We start from the raw sequence: 25,402 nt of genomic DNA on the forward strand, positions 1-25,402 counted from the left end.
AATAAAAAAATAGTTAACCAATAGCCCTATTATTGACTCCAACCCATCCAAAACAGTTATATATTTGTTCCAAACGAGTTGTATTTAAACCCACATGTTGGCTACGATATGTTAACGATACATTTGTCATTTGACCCCATAGCAGGGGTGCTTTGGTGTCTTTTGAAACCCATCTAAATGGTTTACATCCTAGTATCTAGTTCACAATATAGGTGAAAACTGATTCATCCCTACCGTTTCTCGACTTTATCATAAAGAAAAACCCATCCCAAGGTTTTCATCACTCTTATAACAAAACCCACCCATACCAATCTTAATTGATCAATACGCCTTTGCGATGATGCAAGTAGACCCGCTGAGCTCTCTTGTTTAAAACAAGCCTTTATCCAAGACGGTTACCGCAAAAATCACATCAATGAGATCATTAACAGATATCAATCTGCCACTAAATCTCAACCCAAAGACTCAGATCCTCCCCATACAAAAGTTTTTTTTCCCCACATCAAAGGAGTCACTGACATAATCGACAAAATTCTTAAATCAAGAGGAATAAAGACAATACTCACTCTCCAAAAAAAACTTTCATTTTTTGTCCGATCAATCAAAGACAACATTCCAAATGAATAACACGGAGTTTATGAAATTCCTTGTGCAGACTGCCCCCGATCCTATATAGGCCAAACAAATCGTAGAATCCAAAATAGGATTTATGAACATTCTATTTCTGTTCGCAATTCTGATTCAATTTTAGCTCTAGGTCAACACCATCTTCATACAGGTTACAAAATTTATTTTGAAAATTCTAGAACCATAGGCCCCATCCGCTTTTATAAACCAAAAATTATCCGAGAAGCCATAGAAATTGAAAAAAAATGCCAAATTGTCTTAATAAAAGAGATGACGGCATGAAGATTACCTACGACATGGAGACCTCTCATTCGTTTACCATACGGTTACCTACAACATGGAGAAATTCTACTGTACCCCCCGCCAATTCTTACGCTTACCCCACGCCAACCTCCATCCGAACCACGTCACCATCGACGGTATAAATGAACCGTCCTCTGTTTTTAGCACCAGTAATGCATTGGTTAGTGATCAGTGTAGTAGTCGGGGCGTGGATCACTGAGACTTCGAAAGCTCTGAAGAAGACATTAATGAGGATGTCGAAAGCTCGGCGCAATGATAATCGACGCGGTTTAATCCGGAATACTGTTGAGTTCCTGTAGTAGTATTAATCTTAGCTCTAGGTTTAATATATATATATATATATATATATATATATATATATATATATATATATATATATATATATATATATATAATATATAATATAATAGGTATAAACATATATATTTTTATGTTTACTTCCGGTTGCTTAACTGTTTTATTCAATTGCATCTCAAAAAAAATCATAATGTTTAAAGTACATATTAAATAAAGGTTTTTTATAAACTAAAATATACCTAATATAATAATAATAAAATATACTAAGTTTATAAACTATAACTAAATTTTATTTATTATTTGTGTTTAAAAAAGTTAATAAATTATGGAATGTTTCAGATACACCAGAAACTTAGTCGATGCTGGAAATGGAAAATACAACTTAATGGCTGTTTGTTGGGGTGAAGGGCACGGCTCAGCTATTCACGACCACGCAAATTCTCACTGTTTTATGAAAATGCTACAGGGATCATTAGAAGAAATTCGATTTGCGTGGCCAAAAACTCAGGGTGAACAGCTAAGAGAAATCGGTCGAACACGTTTAGAAGTTAATGATTGCGCCTATATTAACGGTAAGCATTTTAATTCCATTAAAATATTTAATTAGAAAAAACTACGTAGAGAGTTGCTACAGAAAAGTAGCTACGTAGAGAGTTGCTCAAAGATCAAAATATACCCTACGCCAATATTTGCTTTTCCTCTGGGTATGGTTACCACCCCAACTCCAGGGTGGAAAAAGTTCACAAATAAACCATGGTAGTCGCAACGGTTTTTCTCGAATAACTCCAAAAATTTACATTTTATCTCCTCACAATTTGTTGCATTTGGACAATATTTAAACGTTTTTGAGGCATAGTTTAAATCTAATTAATAAAAATACTCCAGTATTATATAACATACTCCACAGCTGAATCCAAACTATGTTTACTATATAAAATGAAAATATACGACTTTAATATTAAATTTTTTGCTGGCGGCATTAAAAAAAAATGAATGTATGCAGTGCAGTATAAAGGAGGGACTGCCCGGGACTCTAAATTTTGAGGGCGTCGATATAAAATTAAAATATTTTTTACATTCATTATTTTTTTCGGATTTTATAGAATAACTTTGATCATTTTTCTTAAGACAGATTGAATAATTGTAATATTATTTATAAGAAAATTATTTGTAAATTTGTATAGTCAAAATCTACTTAAAAACTAGACGAAGATTAAATTTCAAATTACAAATATTAACAAATTTATGAATGGTCGGCGATAGAATAGATACTGGTGTCTGGCATAAGCCTCAATATAATATTTAAATCATGTTTTCTTTCTGTTAACTTTGCACTAAATTAAAATTACTTGCGTGCGTGCGTCTTTTTGTTACATATATGTGTCGGATTTAATTAATTTCTATTATATTTACGCTACATACATTTCGGTAAGTAGGTATCCACGTAATAAATAGTATAAATATTATTGATTAAATTTATGGTAAGAAATCGTAATAATAATATAATTTTATGCTAATAGGACAATTATCTTCTTCTTCCTCCTCAGCTTTTGCATTTTCAAGGGTCGCTGTTCCTTACTCTTCGTCGCCACTTATTTCTGTCCATCGGGTCTTCTTCACCTAAACCTTTCCGCCTTAAGTCCTCTATCACACAGTCCTTCTATCTTCTCCTCGGTTTTACTCTACCGCTTCTTCCATCAACTTTTAACAGCTCTATCCTTCGTCCCACACAGTTTTCATCTTTACGTCAGACATGACTAAACCATTGCAGTCTTTGTTCTTGAATTTTTTTGAGACTGTAGTCACTCGGCTCTTTCCCTAATCAAGTAGTTTCTGATTCTGTTCTTTCTAGTCTTACTCAACATCCACTGTAACATTTACATTTCAACTACCTCCATCTTTTTTACCTGGATCTTTTTTACAGGTCACACTTCACCGCCGTACACCAAAGCAGGTCTCACCATACTGTTGTATATCATTCCTTTATGATCTTCCCCGATTTTTCTATCACAAAGTACCCCGCTCATTCGATTTCAGTCAAACCAACTAGCCTGTATCCTGTGGGAAATTTCTCGATCTAGTGTCTCATTTTCCGTTTTGTAGAAGCCAAGGTATTTAAAGTTTATTTTTCTCTTCTCCTTCTTCTTTCTCTTCCAACTTCTCCTCTTACATTTCTTTGCTCTCCTCTACTAACACGATATTATCAGCAAAGGGCACCGACCAAGAAGCCCCCTTCCTTACTTTCTCTTTCAGTACATCAAGGACTCAGTAAGGAGCCTTGATACAAGCCAATCGTCACTGGAAAACTTTTGGCCAATCTGACAGCAGTCCTTACTTTGATGTACGCTCACTCATACATATCTTTCACAAGCCTTACGTACTTCTCAGGAACCCATTTCTCTCTCATACATCTTGTTTAGAAACTATGTCATACGCATTCTCAATATCTATCAATATCAAGTGTAAGCTCTCTTTTTCTATTTGCTGTATTGCTCTATCAATTGTCTCAATGCAAACAAAGCATCCATTGTCTTCCTTCCTGGCGTAAACTCAAACTGTTTTTCTTCTAACGATGTCTCTCTCCTTAACCTTTGCTCTAAATTTCTCTCCTAAATTTTTTTACAGTTCTGAATGCCCGCTTTATCTTTATACAATTATACCATCACACGCTCCCTCCATGCATTGGGCATCTCTTCTTCCTCATATATCCTACTCATCATTTGCCACAAAATATCAACCTGTTCCTCTCCTAGAGTCCTCCAAACCTTCACAAGGTATTCCATAAGGTCCTACTGTCATACCCTTATTTAACGCCTCGACAACTTCATCTCCCACAAAATATCAACCTGTTCCTCTCCTAGAGTCCTCCAAACCTTCACAAGGTATTCCATGAGGTCCTACTGTCATACCCTTATTTAACGCCTCGACAACTTCATCTCCCGCTATCCCTGGTGTTACATTCTCATTTGGGACCTTGCATTCTCTGTCTTTCCTCTGGTGTTCTTCATTTCCCAATTTACTTAAGTGCTCATACTATCTTTGCTTTATTTCAACATCGGTTCTTAACTTTTTTCCATCCGCACTCTTAATCTGTCGCACATAGGTTAAGTCCTTCGATGACTTGTCCCTTGCTTTAGCAATGCTCTATAACCTTTTCATCCCTCGGGTGTTTTTAACTCAGACAGCTGTGCAGACGTTCTTTCCTTAGCAGTAGCCACAGCGTGCTTTGCTTTCCTCTTTACCACCTTGTATATATCCTTAACTTTCTCTCTTTTAAACCTATCATACCTCTTTTTAGCCTCTTTCTTTTCACTAACTTTCTGTTGCACCTCATCGTTCCACTACCAAGTTTTTTTGTCTCTAAGAGGTTCTTTACCAGATGTTTTTCCTAGCACTTCCTCTCCCACTCGCATCATAACTTTGCTGTTGACTTTCCACCAGTCATTTACCGCATCTTTTTCCTCAAGCTCTTCCAGCAATCCACTCTTAAAGACTATTGTCAAATTCTTATCCTTTAACTCCCACCCCTTTACTTTCGGGTGTTCTACTTGCTTTACTTTCCGCCTCAGCTTTATCTCCGTAACCACTATCACCGGTCGGTGTTGACTAGTTGCACACTCACCTCTTATCACTTTACAGTTCGTAACCTCTTTTAGCTGACTTCTTCTACACAGCACACAATCTATCTGACTTCCCCTCCCGCGCTACTATAGGTAACATACTGGTCTTTAGTCTTTATAAAGAACGTATAAATGACAGCCAAATTCTATACCACTGCAAAGTCAATCACACTATTTCCTTCATCATTTCTTATTCCATCCCCTAACCTCCATGAACTCTTTCTATTCCCACTCTTTGTGTACCAATATGTCCATTCAAGTCACCTCCAATAAAATATTTTTTGTCTACAGGAATCTCGAGCATCTTGCAATCAAAAGCACTACAACATTCTTTATTTTCCTGTCCTTTACACCCTACCTGTGGGTAGTAGGCACATTGATGTTCACGTTGGGATTGCCTGTGTTCAGTTGGACATTAATTATTCTATCACTTCTTTTGGTTACTCTTACAAGATGTTCCTTACATTCGTTGTTCAAAATAATACCTACTCCATTTATGCCGTGACTGTTTGAACAATGTATATTAACTTGCATCCATCTCCAGATCTCTCGACTTATTACCTTTCCAACGAGTTTTCTGCACACAAAGTACACCAATCCTTCTCCTCTGCATCAAATTGGCAAGCTATCTTCCTTTACCTGTTATGTTTCCGAGATTGAGGGCTGCAACTCTCAGAACTAGCTTCTTTGGTCCCTTCCGTCCTCTAAGGGGTAGACCTAGCTCACTTTTTGCAGGGGTCAGGCAAAGCCGCAACTGTGCGTTGCTTACGGTGAAGTTCCTATCCCCTAAACTATTTTCCATATTTCTTCTTTCCATGGTTTTAGCAAGGTTTTTACTGCCGGATTCCCTTCCTGACGCAAACCCTCTTCCTTTATCCGAGCTTGGGACCGGCACTGATAGTTACAGAGCTGCTAATGGGACTATTACATTGCATCCAAAAAAATTATTACGGTATCAAAATCGCAAAGAAATAACGAGAAGAAGAGTCAAAAACGCAAAAAATACTGGGTTCTTTAAATTAGAAGAAACCGAGACCCACTTAATGAAACCAATTCTCAATTACAATAAAGTGTGGATTTCAGTGAGAATTCTGCATGTGGTTTCGAAGAATTACCCTCAACCTCAAAGCTAAACATTCAACAACCGAAAACAAATCTGGAACTTACTACCATTAGCAAACAAAATTTTAACAAAAATGGGTTTTCCGATAAAAAAAGTTAATTCTAATTTCACTTATTCACAAGATTCGAATAATCGTAATTTTATTAAAATAATATATTATAGGATAACTTCAAATTGAGAACGTTTTCTACGTATCTTAATTCAAGAAGTGAAAAAATCAGATATTCTGTATTTTGTTGTAAATTATTTTATACAGATAAAGTCAAGTCGTCCTTAGCAACATCAGGTCATTTTAACTGGAAACATTTAAGTAAGTACCTATCTAAAACAGCATAAAAATTCTACTGAACATTTTTACCATTTGATTAAATAGTCTGAGGCGCGGAAAAGCTTTCGAACTTGTACCGGGTTTCTCATTATATTTTGACCCCCACCTATTTTCCTTAATTTAGGGGATAAAAAAAAAGTTTCAAATAAAAGTTGTATTATTTTATCTGTAATATCTTCAATATTTCAAATGGGACACCCTGTATTCTTTTATAGTTTTGAGTAGCCCTGCATTTCCTGATTACCAATATATAACTTACAAATTATTAATTATTAATTTATTATAAACGGTCAGATTTACAAATTTGAAAAATCATCCTAATTATTTTTATAACATTTTATGGACAGATAAATCAAATTTTTCATCTTTAGGCATTTTTATAGAAGAAATAGGTATTCGTGATTACTATTTAAATGGAAATAAGCCACAATTAAAGGTTAAAGTACGTTTATTGAAGCTTCAATAAACGTACTTTAACTTTTAATTCTGACTTATTCCCATTTAAATAGTAATTACTTTAAAAGGCCACAAGAAAATAGCTTCAGAACAATATTAGGTATTCGTGGGAACAGAAAAATAATAGAAAAAGAAAAATTAAGCAAATAAAAAAGTCAGGAAGAAAATCAATAAATGTGTGGTATGGAATATTTCAAAAGAAAATAGTTGGACCATTGTTTTATGATTATACATTATCTGGGGAATCATATTTGGACACAGGCATTACAGAAGTGGATAAGTTATTTAATCAAAATTATACACAAAATCAATTAAATAGTATGATATGGCAACAGGATGGAGTACCCAGCAGGAGTAGCCACATAATGTCGTAGCCGTTCAAGAACATTTAAATAATCAATTTAATGTGTGGATCGGAAATAAGGGTACCATTACATGGCCACCAAATAGTCCCGACCTAACACCACGTGATAGCTTTTTATGGGGGTTTTTAAAAGAAAAAGTGTATTTTGATTCAAATACAAATATTAACAATATCACGGCAAAAGTTCGCGCTGAAATTGAAAATTTAAATGGTCATAACACAATATCTGACGAATTAGAAAATTTGAGACGAATATATTACTTATGCATTGATAACAATGGAGGGCACTTTGAGCACCTATTGCAATCTTAAATGTAGTATTGTATCTTAAATGTAGTATTGTGAGTCATTAATTTTGTTGACTTTCTAAATATATTTTTTTTATCTTAGTATAGTATAATAGTACCATACGCTATTATAGAACAAAACTAATGCTACACTATGTTATATATTTGTAATCAGCAAATGCAGGACTACTCAAAACTATAAAAAAATACAGGGTGTCCCATTTGAAATATTGAAGATGCATTTTATTGGGCACTCCCTGTATAAAAAATTTGGTCTGTTGCTACACTGTTGGTTGGTATAGATAAAATAATACAACTTTTATTTGAAACTTTTTTTGTATTCTTGAAATTAAGAAAAATAAGTGGGTGGTCAAAATATAATGAGAAACCCTGTAGCAACTGATAAAAATATTCAATCAGCTATTGCTAAAGAGCGGGAATACTGGAAGAATGTATTACAAAGACTAATGAATATTGTATTATATTAAGCACAACACAATTTGGCTTTTCGTGGTTCATACGATCAATTTTTCTCTAAAAATAATGAAAATTTCTTGAAGTTGGTTGAACTTATTATAGTAAACATGACCTTACTTTACATGAACGTATTCGTCAAATAATATTACATGAAACATCAATTACTTATTACAGTAAAACAATACAAACAACAGCAAATTTACTAAGATGTAAATTGGAACTGGAAGGTTAGATAATAGAACAAGTGATGGAGTGTAAATATCTAGGCATCACATTATCTAACTATGAAAAGCTTCAGGCTTAGTGAATGAAACAATATGGAGAAATAAAAATATCGGGAAAAAAATGAAAGTCAGAATTTACAAAACAGTCATCAGACCAATAAAGACATACGCAGCAGAAACACGACCTGACACAGAAAGGACAAAAAGGATGTTAGAAACAGCAGAGATGAAAACACTTAGAGAAATTGATGGTAAGACACTATGGCACAGAGCTAGAAGTACAGATATACGACGTAGATGCAAGGTGCAGAACATCAACAACTGGGTAAGAAATAGAAAAGTAGAATGAAACGATCATAAAAGCCGAATGACAACAAAAAGAGTAGTAAAGACGGCAAGAGACGGTTCTCCAATAGGAAGACGATCAGTAAGAAGACCACGAAAACGATGGAACGGCAACTTACTGGAGGCACATTGAAAAACAGACAGAGTCATGTCTACATAAAAAGAAGAAGAAGAAGTAAAACAGTACAAAATTAGGTAAACACATTATTGACATCTTCTGTTCGTGATGATATTTTCGAACGTACCCGTAAAGCAAGATATTTAATATTATTTTAGATTGTACTCCTGATATTAGTCATGAGACATAAGGAACAACTTTCATTTACGTTACGTTTTGTTGACATTAGTGATAGCGACATAAAAATCAAGGAGCATTTGTTATTTTGAAAAAAGGGAATTTTTTGAGAAATTCCGAAAATAGTGTCTTCACTTAAAACTTTAAAGATTTTTTAAAACTAAACCCTCTTAATCAGCTTTTAGAATGTAATTCTTGTATATAAATGAAGTAAATTATAAATGAAAAGCTAATACTATCAACCAGGGTGGTTTTGGCGGGGTTAAGTTTGTTACTTACTGCGTAACAAAAACTATAAGCGGACTTGGTTTTAGTTATTAGTACAGTGAATGAAGGTAAAAATCAACTATTAACTCCGATTTTGGTGAACCTCCATCGATTTGCATGAAAATTTGGGATTGAGTATATTTTACTCTTAACTTCAAAGTCACATATGCTCAACTTGCGCTTTTTGCATTTTAGGGGTGAAATCCACCCCTTTTGTTAAAAGTGGTAAAAAATGCAGATTTAAGCATTCTGGCATAAGTAATCTCGATTAATTAAATAAAATAAATATTTTGCAACATTTATAAGCATGATTTATGATTTTAATGAATTTTTTAACCCTTTTAGCAACTATCCCTTAAATCGAAAATCATGAAAAAATCATTTTTTTATATTTCTGAAATATCAAATCGCATATCAATATTACCCAAATAGTTTCTTTATTGTTTATTAGGTATATAATTTTTCATTGACTGTGAAATTTCAACCTTTAAAAACTACTCCGTTAAAGCAGAATCATTGAAAAAATTAATTTCAAGAAACTTGAATTATTTGAATAATACATTACTGAATTGAAATCTCATTTACTAAGTATTGAAGTATTTATTTATTTATTGCGTAATTTTGCACCCTTAAAAACTACCCCTTGTCATAAAAATAATGGAAAATGTTTTATTAGTTAAATTATTTACAAAATATAATATATTTAATTACCTATAACTCGAATTGAATTAATATTAAAAGGTTTCTCAAGCAAGAAATTAATTCAATGTTTTATTAGCTTCACTTTTGGTAATGACAACTTTTTTATAAAAACTTATAGTTTTTGAGTTATTCATGAAAAACCGCTTTAAAACATGCATTTTTTTCACGAAAAATCAAAATTTTTGATCTTTAATAACTCAAAAAGTATTGATTTATTTTCATAACTTTATAATATAAATTTTATTTAGATTTGGTCCCTCTATCGTTCCTGAGGTTATTTTTAATAAAATAATTTCCACCCCCTAGAAGGGGTGGCATCCACCCCCAGGGTAAAAGCGCAAGTTAACACTATATCACTTTTGTTTCTTAAGGTATCTTTTAACTACTTACCACTTTTCATGAAAATCTATGGACGTTCAACGAAATCGGATTGAAAATCTTCAGTGACTGTACTATATAACCTACCTTAATTGTCATGCAAACCACTTTTAGTATTGGTCATTTTAAAGGTTTTCTCTTAAGATCTCCAAAACAGTTTCCATAAGTTTTTCATGACTTGTTGATAGCACCTTAGTTGATAGACAGCAAGTCTACCTCATACACACGTCTAAGGGCTTAGCAACCCTAGTGTTGCAGTCCTACGTTGCCATGAAGAAAATTCCGTGCATGACTTAAACATCCTAGATTTCATCAGCAAAAATGTAACTTAAAATTAATTTAACTATATTTAAAGGGTTTTTACCCAGGTATTTAGTGGCTGCAAACATGCAAACCTAGAAAAGCACCAGTGATAAAATAGTTATTTCGAAAACGGTCTGTAATGTAGCCCGACAGGATTTTTATATTATTATAACTTTTATAAGGATTTTTAAAATATAATTTATGGTGTACAGCCTACTACAGGAAATGAACTTTCCTTTGGAGAGAAATAAGTCTTCTACATGTTAATTTTGAGTTCTTCACTGCATATTTTTGTTTCAGATTCTATTGGTCTGCACAGAGTTGAAAACGTATCCAGTGTTGATACAGCGATAAGTTTACACTTATATTGTCCTCCTTACAGCAAGTGTCAAGTGTTTAATCAAAACACAGGAAATAAATCAACTGCTAATGTTACATTTTATTCTGCGTTTGGAAAACGTATTAGGGTAAGTAGGTAGTTAAGTATTTAAGAATATAGACAAAGGGTAGTGTTTTATTTTATGAATGTCATGTGAAATGCTTATGTTGTCTTCAAACATTCAATTAGAAAAAAAATTAAACCATGGACACTTTTATGATACATTTTTATATTATTACGATGTAAATCGACGCCACGGGGTATCAACCAACTAGCAGTATCGACCCTATCGACATACTTTGACAATCAATAAAAGAAGCTCGTACCCATTAGTATAAACAAATATCGAAACAGTTTACTTGGGGTACTTATTAGTAGCTATTAGTTTTTCTTTTTACAGTTGACTGTCTTAGGTATTATTAAGTCTTGAGCCCCACATTAGATGTTTTAAATTGTACTTTCCGCCACCAATTAACCTAGCTCCAAGTGTATCAAAAAAGGTTTTAAATTATGTTTGTTTAATTGAATGTTTTTGTCGATAATATATAGCTGAAAAGTTATATATCAAGTCCAATCTTCTACAACTAGATTTGTGGCTTGAATATGTGCTTTTTGATACGGGGTTGTCTGGTAATGTTTGATGTTGTTTCTTATAATGATTGCTGTTCCACCGTGTACAGTTTCATCGGAATGTGTTGTGTGATATATTTTATAGTTGTGAAATTATATGAAACTTTTTTTCGTAAAGTGTGTTCCTAAAATCAATATTATGTCTAGTTTATGATTAAGTATAAGTGCATACAACTCATGTTTGTATTGTGTCAAGGCATTAGCATTTCATACTGCAAATTTTAGTCTATTAGCCATTAGTTCATTTTTAAAACAAGTGTCGTTAGTAATTTTAGTATGGTGCCCATTTATTTTATAAGCTCTTTCATCATATTCTTTAACCCCTGTATGTCATTTGTCTGAGAAACCATTGGAGTCTTTTGATGGTTGGTATTTACCATTTGAGTATATGTAGGTCTTTGAGTTGTACTTATATTTGCTGTAGCCACTGGTAGCTGTTGGTTTTGTAGTTGATTCGTAGTGTAGTGGCTTTTTCTTTCTTAAAGTTGGGAATCTTGCTTACTACAGTTGTTTATGTACACTGCATCCTCTATAATTCGCTAGGTGGTTATTGCCGCAAAAAAGACATTTTTCTAGAGATTGAACTTTTCTAGGGCAATTATACTTACTTCATTCCTAGTAATACTTTCGCTATATACCACAATTTGTTACCTTCACCTAGTTATTTCACTCTTTGTCCTTTCCACTTCGTCTCTTGGATGCAAGCGGTGTTCTTCCTCAAATAGTTTTCATTTGTAAATACGAACGGAGGCAGTGTTTGCTTTTTTGTTATGACCTCAAATGTTGATTTCAGCAAAAAAATGAAAAAGATCTAGTCCAGGATATCACGGTTTTCTACTCAGAATTCTTTTTATATGCATGGATTTGCTTGAAATTTTGACAGTAGGTTTTGTTACGAAAGTTCCGTAAGATTTATCCCACATAGAAAAAGTTACTTAACGAAAATTCAATAAATGTGCAGTGAAGTTAGAAAAATCAGAAAATATACATAAACAGATGTTTTTGACAGTTGAGAACAGTAGTATTTTAAGTTTTGATAAATATATATATATATATATATATATATATATATATATATATATATATATATATATATATATTGTTGTGGTATTCGAAATTGAAGGGTAAAAATATTAAATGTACGATGAAATCAATATTTCAGAGATTATAGAAAATAAAAAAAAATACTCCGAGCTACCTGGAATTAACCAAAGGTAATCTAAGTCATAAATAATCTTTTGTATAAATATAACAAGTGAAATAGTGCGGGTACAATGAATAGAAGTTAACGATGGTTTTTACCCATAAGCCATAAAGTGTTCCGTAAGCCGGATTTGCGCCATGAAAAGGACAATAAAAATAGTTAATTAATAAATGATTGTTCGGAATATGTAAATACCCAGTAGAAATTAAGTGTCCTTGTAGAAATAATATGAATTAGGAAAGTTTGTAGGTATTTCTCATTTTATGTGGGAGTAGTATGCAAATTTCTGATTGGCTGAGAATTTGAAAAGTGGTGATGGGTGTGTATAATGAGAGGTTGGATGAATGGATAGAGGAGATGGGAGAGTCAGTTAGTTCCAGTTTCTTAAAGTGAATGGTTGGTTTTCGAGGTGGTATCCAAGGGTAGTAAGTGATAAAGAATAAGTTGTGAGTTGGTGAAGTAATTGTGTCCGACGGTAGCTGACCTGGTACAAATTTGTAACTAAACTTTTCCTACTTGTATTCTACGTATCGCTGTTTATTTTGGAACGAGAAATTAAGTTTGGCGAGAGGAAAAGAGGCTGGCATCATTGGAAAGGTACGTGCAGTCGAAGGAGAGCATTGAAGACACTAAATTGCAATATCTTGTTTAATATTGCCAATTACATAGGAAGCTGCTGAGAACTGATAGTTCGTTTTGCATAGAACAAGGAATTGGACAACTCAAGGCAGAGGAAGCGTTTCAACGGGAGAAACGTTCATAATATATTAAATTTGAGAACTTTGGGTTAAAAAATATTATATCATATTAGTAACGTGTGAATAAGTTATCGATCAAATTTGTTCTGAGAGGGGACACGGAGCTGTGGAGAGAATTGGATAATTCATACAAATTTTTCTTGGTACAATCGTTATATCAAAATTGCATTAGGAAGGACACTGAATATTATTTGATTTGTTTATGTAGAATAATAAGCTGTATCTTAGATTGTAGTTGTATTATATTATCCATGCATTATTAAAGGTTCACGTACGTAGAACGAATTTTGTTTGATAAACATTGTATGCTAATAATTTTTGGAGGTATTTTAATCAGTTTATTTTATTACATTATTTTCATATCATATTATGTTGTTTTATTCCGTTATTCTTTGGACCTAACCCATCAGCTGTAAAGTATAGATATTGAAGCACGAGTAAAACCTGAGATAACAAAATTGAAAGGTGTGATATAAATCATCAATCAAAAATTTTAATAATGTTTTATATATATTTTTTGTAAAGTTTTAAAATTAAAATTCTAGATATCACATTAATATATATCAAAAGATGTAAAAGATTTAATCTTTTAGCAAAAGCTGCTACCGCTTTGTTGATTTAAATGGCCAAATATATGGCCTAGGAATACAAATCGTTAAACTTCGATAAAAGGCAAAATCGGTGAGGATCAGGCAGGCTTCACGGCAGGAAGATCATGCATAGACCACATATACACACTGGAACAACTGTTGGAAAAGAAAAAAGCAAAAAATAGAGATATACACTTGGCATTTGTGGACCTGAGAAAGGCGTATGACTCTGTACCAAGGTCAGAACTATGGGAGGCAATGTACAAATTAGAAATACAGACGGAACTCATACAAGCTACAAAAGCTTTGTATAAAGAAAATAAAGTGTCCATTAAAATGGAAACAAGAATCATAGGAGACTTCACCCCAACAAAGGGGCTCCTGCACGGTTGTTCCACATCTTCAGCCCTATACAAAATATACAGAGAAAGCCTTGACTACATTGAAAAGAAAATGCGAAGGCATGGGAGTACCGGTACGGAACGAATACCTATATACGTTAAGCTTTGCAGACGATCAAGTAGTGATTGCGCAAGACCAAGACGACCTCGGCTACATGATGAAAAAACTACAAAAAGAATATACCAAGGCTGGCGTAGATATTAACCTCGCGAAAACAGAGTACCTATCTATAAGTGAAGAAGACATAGAAGATCTACAACAATCAAAGGAAAGGATAAATTCAAATACCTGGGGTTTATAATCACGAAAAAGGCAACAACAGAGGAAGAAATTACACAAAGATTAGGACAAACAAGAACAGCAATCCTACAACTTAACTGAGTATGGTGGGATAGATATCTAAATATGAAGACAAAAACGCAGATTTATAAAAATTAGTGCGAAGTATTATACATACGGAGCTTAAAATTGGATCATAAACAAGAAAAACAGCAGTAAGATAGTAGCAACAGTGATGGAATGCCTGCGAAGATACTGCAGAATAACAAGAATGGATAGGAGAAGTAATGACGAAATAAAACAAAAAACATCAATAGAAACAGACATACTAACATATAGAACAAAAAAGACTAAAGTGGTATGAACATGTAAGAAGAACTAGCGACAGCAGATAAATAAAGAGAATAACCGAATGGAGCCCCATAGGAAGGAGGAAAAGAGGACGATCCCGAAAATCCTCGAGGAACGAAGTAGACGACGCCATGAGTAAGAGAGGCCTAAACGATGAAGTGTCACCTCGGGGGAACAAATATGGGTCTAACCACCTTCTGATATCCCCGGGTGCTCTGTAGAGGGCTTCGGAGTAAAAACACCAAGTTAAAGTTGAAAATAACTCTCAGCCACAGAGTATGGAAAATAGAACAGGAGCAGAGCCCCGAGAGCACTAAGCTCCCGGAGAGCCCGCGAGGAACTGACCTGGCTGACGCCAAGCGCCAAGCTAAGCGCCAATATTTATATGTGCCGTTCGAGCGATAAATAGGGATTTCCAGGTCAAGAGCCAATGTGAAAATTTGAGGCGGGCGATGCGCATCGAAATGCGCACTAGTCCACAGACTATGGCATTCGATGACAGAAGAATAGAACAACAGAGAGAGATGGAAACGGTTGAGCGAGGGAAGGCAGTGAATACTGTAGAATCCCTAAATATATATATATATATATATATATATATATATATATATATATATATATATATAAACTTCCCGTGCTCGAATCGGTATCAATAAAGTGTTATGAATCATTTCAGCATATCCCTGCCTCATCAGACACTCGGGCTGATACAAATTCAAACTCGGAGAGTCCAACATATATCTCCTAAAACTTGACCACTGCAATGGTAACCGTACAGAGGAGATGTTGATAGCAAGTGAATGTCCTCGTAGACACTTTGTCTCAGGACTAGCAACATCCAGTGAAGTCTTACGTTGCCATGTTATGTATTTCTGTTGGAATTTAAACATTCTAGTATATAAAATCAAATAATGTAACTCAAATTTAATTTAACAACATTTAAACGGTTTTTATCCAAGTATTTAGTGGCTCAAAACATGTACATCCAGATAGCACTGATGACGGAATATTAATTCCAAAAACGTTCTGCGATGTAGCCCGATAAGGTGTTTTAATATATACCTTTTATAAAGCAATTTTTAAATAATTTTTTTCTTTTAAACCAGTTAAACTTTCAGATTGTAATTTTTGTATGAAATAAAGTAAATTGTAAATAAACAACGAATAGTTTCAACCAGGATGGTTTTTGGCAGATGTGAGTTTGATACTTTCTGCGTCACAAAAAATATAAGCGGACTTGATTTTAGTTATAACTTAGCTTAATTTTCATACAAACCAAAAATCTAAATTTTAGTTAGACTTACCGTTTTTTAATGCAAATTACTTTTATCCGTGTTCATTTTGAAGGTTTTTGTTCTTTAAAAAAAATTTTATAAGTTTTCCATGAAAAACTTATCGCTTTTCGTTTATTGATCTCGTATGTTCGGATTTTTGTATTCGATGAAATAAAAGTCTACTTTCGAACAGCCATAGCTTTGTTAATATTAAGTTTACGGTAATAATAAAACACAAATCTTTTTGTTCTATGAGCTTTATTTTATATCCAAACGGATTTCCCAATAGAATGTTAATATATTCTTTAAAAATAATAAATAAATTTTAGAGGTATTCGCGAAATCCGTTTAAAACATTACCCATTTGACATGTAATTTGTGAACTTTCAGTCACAAATAACTAAAAAATTTTAATTTTTCGAAAAAACTCTGATATTTGCTTTTTTTTAACTACTGTTAAAATTTCAAGTAAATCGATGGATATAAAAATATTCAGAGGTTTTCTATTCTTTTTACCGTTACCTCCTGGACTCATCAAAATTGTAATAAATATAATTATCTATATTTTTTATGAATATTTATGTCCCGTAAAGGTAATAATAAACAAGACATTTCAATAATTATACTTTGTCACTATTTCCCCCCTTACCTCGGAAAATATCGACTGCATGAAAAAATTTGCAAAGAAGAAATTGTGCGATATCGCAATTGCAACAATTTAAGTTGTTACAATTTTGTCGAAGAGTTTAAAATAGCCCAGACATTAAACAAAAATTAACCAACACGCGGAAGGTCTTAGGCTCGCACCTTTACCGCATACGTAAGGCCTCAAATATTGATTTTAGCAAAATATAAAAAGATATCAAAATTATGTAAAATATATTTATCTACATTTTGTTTATGTAGAATGATGTAAACTTACCTGTACATGTAAATAAAAAACAAGATAATTCAATAATTTTTTTCCCCTTCCTTCCACTATTTTCCCCCGTTAACTCGGAAAATGTCGATCGCACAAAAAAATGTGTAAAAAGAAATTGTAGGAAATTGCACTTGCAACAATTTCTGTCCGTACCATTTTTGTGGGAAAGTTGACAATAGTGGAGATATTGAGCAAAACGGTTCTCAACCTAAATTCAAGATGGCAGCTAACGCAACGGCGGAATTCAGTCGCGATTTAAATTTACACTTCTATGGACCCTACCCCCTTACACCTCTACCCTTACCATGGTCAAATAACAAAATTAGGGTTACCTCGTCCTGTAAGGCTGGGCCTTTGCTTCGTCTAACCTAATTGAACTATTAATAAAATAATAAATATAATAATACCATTATAATACATAATAAATTTGTATGTTTCGGCATACGGATTATGAACAAAAGATTAATTAAGCTTAATTAATTGAAATTTTGCAATTACTTAATTTTAAAAATACGTCATTGTGATACCCTTGTAAGATATATTAGATTTAATTTAAATCAAAACAAATGATAAACAAGTTCCGTACGTCGTGTAGTGATAACACATAATAAAGTTAGTAACAGGGATATTTTTAATAAAGTATATACATAACAAAATAATTCACACGTCCAATTTAAATTTTATTTACGTGTTTTTGTTTAAAAAACAATGGAAATACCCCAATATATTTTGGGAAGTTATTTATTTATGTTATTTCAATATCACCGATGTAAAAATGTTGTATGTTATGGTTTGCAATATCTAGATTATTTGCCATATCTCCAAACTGTATGGTCCATAAGTTTTCTAATAATGAATATTTTGTAAATAATCGTTCCCTTCTTTTCCTTCTTCTTTTTGGTTCAAACAAGATACAATAATCTTTGAATTTAAGTATTTCGATGGCTAAAAGGGCAAATTTATGTTTATAAGGCCAGTTATGTTTATGTTACACCTTTTTTTATATATTATTCAGTTCTATTTCTATTAGGGTTAAATTTTAATCACATTTAACAAGCTAAAAGTAACCCTCTGTATGGACATACAATACATGTGAAGTAGAATATGGACACAAAATATATCATTATTTCCATACTACAGTTGTGAAAATATCATAAAACCAGGTTTAAAATAATACTAGTAGTACAAATGAAATTTTTATTAACGGAAAAACATGCATAAAGTCAAACACAGTTAAAACTTAGTCCGTTTCGTTCTAATAATTTAGAATTGAAACTGTAATAAATATAATAAACCACTCTAATAAATTGTCACCACTCTAGTAAATGCTGTCACCATTGTAGAAGACGTCTGTCTTAATATCCTTATCAATGCATCTACAATTCTTAGGGGATACTTATGCCTGCGAGCGGGGCAAGGTTTACTGGTTCCACTAGCCTGGACTGACTGGTTATGCCCTCGCGGATTTACAAGAGGGTAGGGAGATTTTGGGAGGAAGGGCATTAAGTACTTCTCGGTCTTAGGTCCTGCAAAGAGTGAGAGGCTATGGGCTTACGTTAGAAGCCGGAGCACTGCAATAGCGAAAATGTGTATCTCTTCTAGTCTCTACCTGTAACGGCCGGGAATAACAAAAAAAAAACAACTTTCGAGTTTACAATGTATTAAATAGACTGTATACTACAAAATATCAGTTATGACCAATAATGTTTCGATCAGGCGCGAAGGAAGACGAGAAGAGACAAAACAAGGAATTAAAGGGCGGACAATTCCGTATCATTAGATATACCTTGGGTTAGTATATAGATCTTAGTTACCTTCGCGTATTTAGGCTCTAGCTAATGAATACGCCTCCAGTCCTACAGGGATTCGAGATCCGTCAGTTTTAAGATGTCAAAACGGCGCGCTATCGCGAACTTTCGAATCTCCAGATACCGGCACTTCTGCGTCACACCACCCCGTCGAGTTACAACAGCGCGCCCCGATCGCCGCGCCTCTCGCGTGGGGCACTCTCAGGCGCCACGCTCTTACTGGACCCTGGCCCCCGCTTCGTTCCGTTTTTTATGAGCCCGTATTCTCAATTTTCAGTCGTAGTACCAAGGTCGCGTTATTGTTTTTTTGCTGACTGAGTCCCCGTGTTATTTTTCAGCGGAGGTCTATGTTTTTTTAAACGTGATTTAAACAACCGTGGTGGCCTGATATTTGAGACTCGTGTAATACATTTAAACTGGGTCGAGTTTTCAATCTTTGTTTAATGTAAAATGTTTACATTAAATATGTTAATTACTAGCTATGAATTTATTTGTTCTTTAATCAATTTGGAATATGTAATAATTACTTAAATAATTATTACTCTTTACTAGGCTAATTAACCCTTAATTTTTTCTTCTTTATTTCCTTGCTATGTTTACATTACATCGTATTCAGAATAACTTTATTTTTAGCCTCAACCAATGTAGGTAATGTCTCTACAAAGTTTCTGTATTCTTCTGGAATTACTTTCTTGCGTAAGAGACACAGAAGGTCATACTTTTTTGGATTGGATATTGACAAAAAACTGTTATACTGTTGTTCAAGATGTACAGCATGGACATTTTCACACTGTTTGTGTGTTCTCGTTCTGCGTGTGCCTATGTCGCCTACGTTCAATTTTAAAAATTCGTTACTTGTAACATCATACTTAAACAAAGTGGTTGTCGGATTTGTCTTTGTGAACCGTAACCATTCAATTTGCAGCCATTTCACTTGATTTCCATTGGTGCCACAGGTAGTATTTACCAAAATCTTAGAAGCTAACTCCTTAAAATTATAGAACTCCGAGTATGTGAGATGGTTAACAATGTAGGGACAAGGTTTTAGCCTTGATATTTGTACCTATTAATACCCCATTCACGGAGGGAGTACAATTTCTTACTTTTTCAAACACGTTTTATTGCGGTTTAGTCAACCAAGTATCTAAAAATGAGGAAACATATGTAACAGTATTTTGTAAAGATTATAAATATTTTAGCAAACAACTTACAATTTCAACTGATGCTTTATTGTCTTGTGTCTCGTCCCATAAATATGAATAATTATCTGCATTGGAAGCGTCAAAAATTGTGAAATTGTAGACGTAAAGTTTACGTCTGTAGAATATTTGGCTATCACCAGCATAAGGAACATTTAGTATTGATTGTAAGTCAAATGTAATTGCTCGAATTGTTTTACCTTTATTGTCGACGGCTTTCTGTTTGTCAGCTGCTTTCATTTACGTCGAAATTTTTTTATTTTGCCTAATGTGCCTTCCACTGACTTTGTAATTCTGTTTTATCTGTAGTACTATTATAAACGTTACATGTTACACATTGATCTTTTTTCGGTTTATAAAATAAAAAAGGTGGATCATAACCATTAGATACTGATCTAAATACATTGTACTTAACAGGTGGTACATTATTTTTGGGGCAATAGTCACTGCAGTATAAACGATAAATCACACTGATATTTAACTCACTTGACAGATAATGCCTCATAGTATCACGACGACAATAATGAGATACCATTCGAAGAAACATCTTAATATGAGTCTTAATATGACGAACTTGCTCAGCAAATGTTGCAATAGTAGCTGGTCTTCCTTTGCGATGGTCAAAGCCGGCATAAACACCACCACTCCACGATACTTCAGTGCACTTTCAACTACTTTATTATTACTACTATGTTTCCTAGTTTCTTTTCCCTCATTGGCTTTCCTCGGTTGTTCATTTTATTTGTATATTTCGAACATTCCACACCGGTTTAACAATTACGTATGTAACAGCAAAATCACTCCCGTAAAGGGTGGTCTGGTGGTAAAAAAATATTAGGGTAGTAATAAATTAGTGAAAAATGGGTAAAAAAATATACCATCGGCAAAAAGTATTTTTTCTGAATTCTGCTAGCTTGAACCTTAAGCCAGTAGAATCGCTCCCCTTAAGGTTGGTTTGGTGGTGAAAAATTATTAGGGTGGTAATAAATTACTGAAAAATGGATGAAAAAATATTACGTAGGTTAAATTGGATTCCTCTCATTTGTCCCCGCTAGCTTAAGGGTCCTCAATATTGTGGACAATTGTTTAGTTTTGAATTTTGTGAGCGGCACAAATATTGCATTGGGCATGCAACATTTATGCACTAAGTTTATGGTTTTTTTAATGGACATGTCTTTAATGCTACTTTAGTAACTACCATAATAACTACCATATTTGAGCACAATAAAGATTTCATCTCGACCGGCACAGACCTGTACGTATCTTATTTATAACAAAAATGGACAAACAATATTTGTCCTCTTAGTCATCGATTTATAAACTTTAAATTTACTATATCATCATAATAATTTTGGTAATAGGGGATGGTGCAATACCCCTAACTCTCATGTATAAATAAGTTAATTGTGTGCACGTTTAACTGTTGAGAATCATTTTTAATCTAAATATAAATAATACGCCTGGAATATACTCCGACAGAGAATATTTATTTTTAATTTGTTACTACTACTTGATCGACACTGAAGTGGTGAACTTTATATTCTAGTAAACCAGTAGATCAATAATTGTTGATATTAGGTTTTTATTTCTTTGTTTTCGTTAAAGTTAAAGTCAGATACATTATTGGGAGAAAGTTTTTATATACATATATTTGGAGATTTGATTACTATTAAACTAGGTTAAACTGAACATATGAGTGAAAGGTATATATTATTGTGGAAATAGGGATATCAAACTGTGAGAATTAAATTTAAGTTGTCTTTGAAAATAAATAATAAGCAACAGGTTAGGAATTAAAGTGGATTCTGTATAATGTATGTTCTAGTATTCCCTTTTTTTTTTTCATTTTCAGAAAAGACAACTTAGACAGCAATACATGATACCTTGGAAAGTATACGTTAATACTTTCCTAGCGCCCAAACATTCTTTAGAGCTATTTTCTTATTTCGTTACGCTCATTCCCATTAATTTATCGGTGTTCTATTTATTTTTCTTATTTATGATCTTTTTACTGTCTTTGAAGGGCATGCAAATTGACGAATCCTCTGTTGAGTGTCTATTAGCCATCCTCCGGCAGAGCCTGCTAGCCAAACTGTATTAAGTCTTACACATTTTGTGTTGTGAGCACACTCCTACTTTTTGTAACCATTTTTTTCATATCATTGTTACATTGGTGCTTACCACCACAGACCAGTTCCTCATTTTTGTTACATCAGTACTTATTATATTTCTTTATGTAACTTCTTCCATCCTGCTTTTGATATGTCAGCCGATGTTTCTGGTATTTTTTGGCTTTGGTTTATTGGTTTTTAGTCACTTTTTTTAGCTTATTTTCTATTTCATGGTAATCTTCAATGTTATATATTGGTTTCCTCTCTACTTCATTTTTGTTTAATAGTTCTGTAGAAGAAATTTACCAATTTCTCATATCTCGCTTGGTTCTTTAAGTAATCTTTTTATCATGTGTCATGCATGAGTTATTTTTCTGATATCGTCTTTCCATTTTTCTTGTTTTTCCTCAATTCTCTGTATTCTTGTCTGCTTCTGTCACTATTGTTTGTTAGACTTTTAGTTCTTATTTTTCTAATGGCTTCTGCTACTTTTTATCATTCCTCATCATGCCATTCTTTTTTTTCTGTTTTCTATTGCAAAAACATTGCAAACATTTTTGAAAATATAAACGGACCTTATTTTTGTTTTATTAATTTTTATTTAGGGAACAGATAAATTAAATAATAACTTAATTTATTAGTTTTATTAGTTGCTACTTTTTATTGAATATTTATTTTTTTTTTAGGAAAACAAGGAGATCGTTGAACCCGAAGACAACTAAAATGAACAAATTACGAGATGCTTTTAGATTTTTAGTTTATTCGCTTTCTGTGACTTTAGGTTTACAAAAGATTTTTATGCCATTTTTTGTAAAATAAAAATATTTACTTGGTCTTTTGATACTATCTTCTCACGTTACATTATTTTGAAACATACCGAAAGCATGGAACTGTTATACGGATTAACCATTTTAAATGGAGAATATCTCTCTACCTGTGGTATTAGATACAGATCCTTATTCGATTTTTGTCAAATAACATTAATACGTTTTCTTTAGATCTATCTGTAAAACAACGAAATGTCTATTATAGTTCGGCAGCTGGGTACCTTTTTGTATATGTATATGGAAGGGTAGATACTTAAAACTATTCTATCTTATGTAAAATTTTTCGCTGAATACGAATATGTAACTCCCTGATCTTAAAAAGTGGTACCAATTGTTATTAACATTTTTTTTATAAATAATTTTTTAATATTTGAATATTTATAACCGTATAGTATATAGTACGGTATAACATCGTAAAGTACGGCTAAAAATCTATTTAAAATGTTTTATTTTCTTTTATTCATCATCAGTGGCATTACAGCTCGTTATGATCCAAAACCTTCTCCAGAACAATCTTCCATTCGCCCCTGTCTCTGGCAACTCTTCTCCATACTTTAACTCCGATGGATTTTAGATCATCCTCTATGTTATCTTGATACCTAAGTTTTGGTCTTTCTCTGGCTCGTCTCCCTCTGGTCTTCTTCGGTCGAAAATTTTTCTGATCGTTGCATCTTCATCTCGCCTAATTACATGTCCTATCCATCGAAGGAGTACTTATTTAATACACTTTACAACGTCAGATTCCCCAAAACTTCTGATTACTCAAAGTTGTAGCGCCTACGCCACAAACTCTGTTCTTGGACTTCATATATTTTCCTTAGAATTTTTCTTTCGAAACGTTTAAGCAATTCTTGATCGTTCTGTGTAAGTGACCACGTTTCTGACCCGTATGTTAACACTGGCCTTATTAGTGTTTTATATATGGCAACTTTAATTTTTCTGGGTAGTTTTGGGGCCATCTGTTTCCTTAAGCTATAATAACACTTACTGGCAAGCACTATTCTTCTTTTAATTTCTTTGCTGACATTGTTGTCTTTGGTCAGCAGCGAGCCCAGGTAGACGAAGGTGTCCACACCTTCCAGTTCCAGATCATCAATTAATAGTCTAGGTGTCTGGTTGCCTGATCTAGTACAATACATATACTTGATTTTCTGTGCGTTTATTTTTAATCCCATTCTCAGTGCAGACGCCATCTGCATATCCAACCACTTCTACAAATTTATTAAAGATGGTGCCATTCATATTAATATAGCACTCTCGAAATACTTTTTCTAGTGCAAGGTTAAATAAGAGACACGACAGTCCATCTCCCTGTCTCAGTTGATTTTTACAATGGAAGGGTCTTGAAAAGTCGTTTTGGATTATGATTACACTATCTACGCCTGTGAGTGTAAGTTTCGTTAGTTGAACAAGATGAAGAGGCATTTGAAATTCCACCATAGGCTGTAGAAGTTTTTGTTTGTTGACTGACTCGTATGCGGCTTTGAAATCCACGAATATGTGGTGGGTGTTGACTACGAACTCAAGCGTTTTCTCAAGAATCTGCTTGACTGCGAAGATTTGATCAGTTGTTGATTTATTGGGTCGGAAACCGCACTGGTAGTTCCCAACTATTTGTTCAGCATAGGGGATCAATCTTCTGTACAATACGTTCGACAATACTTTTTATGCCACCTTAAGTAGGGTGATGCCTTTATAATTATGACACACCATCATATCTCCCTTTTTGTGAAGAGGGTGCATTACACCTAATTTTCAGTCCGCAGGCGTTGCCAGATTTTGGTTACTAATTTATGCATGTGTTTAAAAATTGTGTCACCAACATTTTTAAGGAGTTCGGCTGGAAGATTGTCCAAACCGGGGGCTTTGTTATTTTTCAGTTTTGAAATGGCTTCTCTAATTTCTTCTTCGGGTGGCGGCTCTTGAACGTTTTCATCCATTTCAGGCAAAGTAATTTCTATTTGGTCTTCTTCACGACTATCGCTAAGCAGTTCTTCAAAATGATTCGCCCACCTGTTTAGTATCTGTTCTTTCTCACTAATTATGGAACCATCTCTGTCTTTGCATGCTGTTATTCTGGGTTTGAATTGTTTTCTGCAGCTGTTTATCTTCTGGTAGAATTTTCGCGAGTCTTTTCTATTATGGTGGTTAACAATCTCGTTTAGAGTGTTTTGGTATGGCTCTTTCTTTTTCCTTTATTATCAATTTGAATATTCAATAAAACCAGAAATACACACCAGATTACAGAAAATACACTTACATATTTTAAACT

The 25,402-nt window shown here is 33.5% G+C and overlaps 1 protein-coding gene across 2 annotated transcripts in view; it reads left to right on the forward strand.

Annotated features, from left to right (window-relative positions):
- Window positions 1-23,137, forward strand: part of LOC140434808 (cysteine dioxygenase type 1) — a 54,833-nt gene extending 31,696 nt beyond the window's left edge. For both annotated transcript variants that reach the window (XM_072523337.1, XM_072523338.1), the window contains 3 exons: window positions 1,567-1,799; window positions 10,697-10,863; window positions 22,990-23,137. In XM_072523337.1, the coding sequence (XP_072379438.1) occupies window positions 1,567-1,799; window positions 10,697-10,863; window positions 22,990-23,025 (436 nt within the window). In that variant the 3' untranslated portion in view covers window positions 23,026-23,137. The remainder of the gene's footprint in view (window positions 1-1,566; window positions 1,800-10,696; window positions 10,864-22,989) is intronic.
- The last annotated feature ends 2,265 nt before the right edge of the window (window positions 23,138-25,402 follow it).

This window comes from Diabrotica undecimpunctata, chromosome 2 (genome assembly GCF_040954645.1).
Source record: "Diabrotica undecimpunctata isolate CICGRU chromosome 2, icDiaUnde3, whole genome shotgun sequence".
Lineage (NCBI taxonomy): Eukaryota > Metazoa > Arthropoda > Insecta > Coleoptera > Chrysomelidae > Diabrotica > Diabrotica undecimpunctata.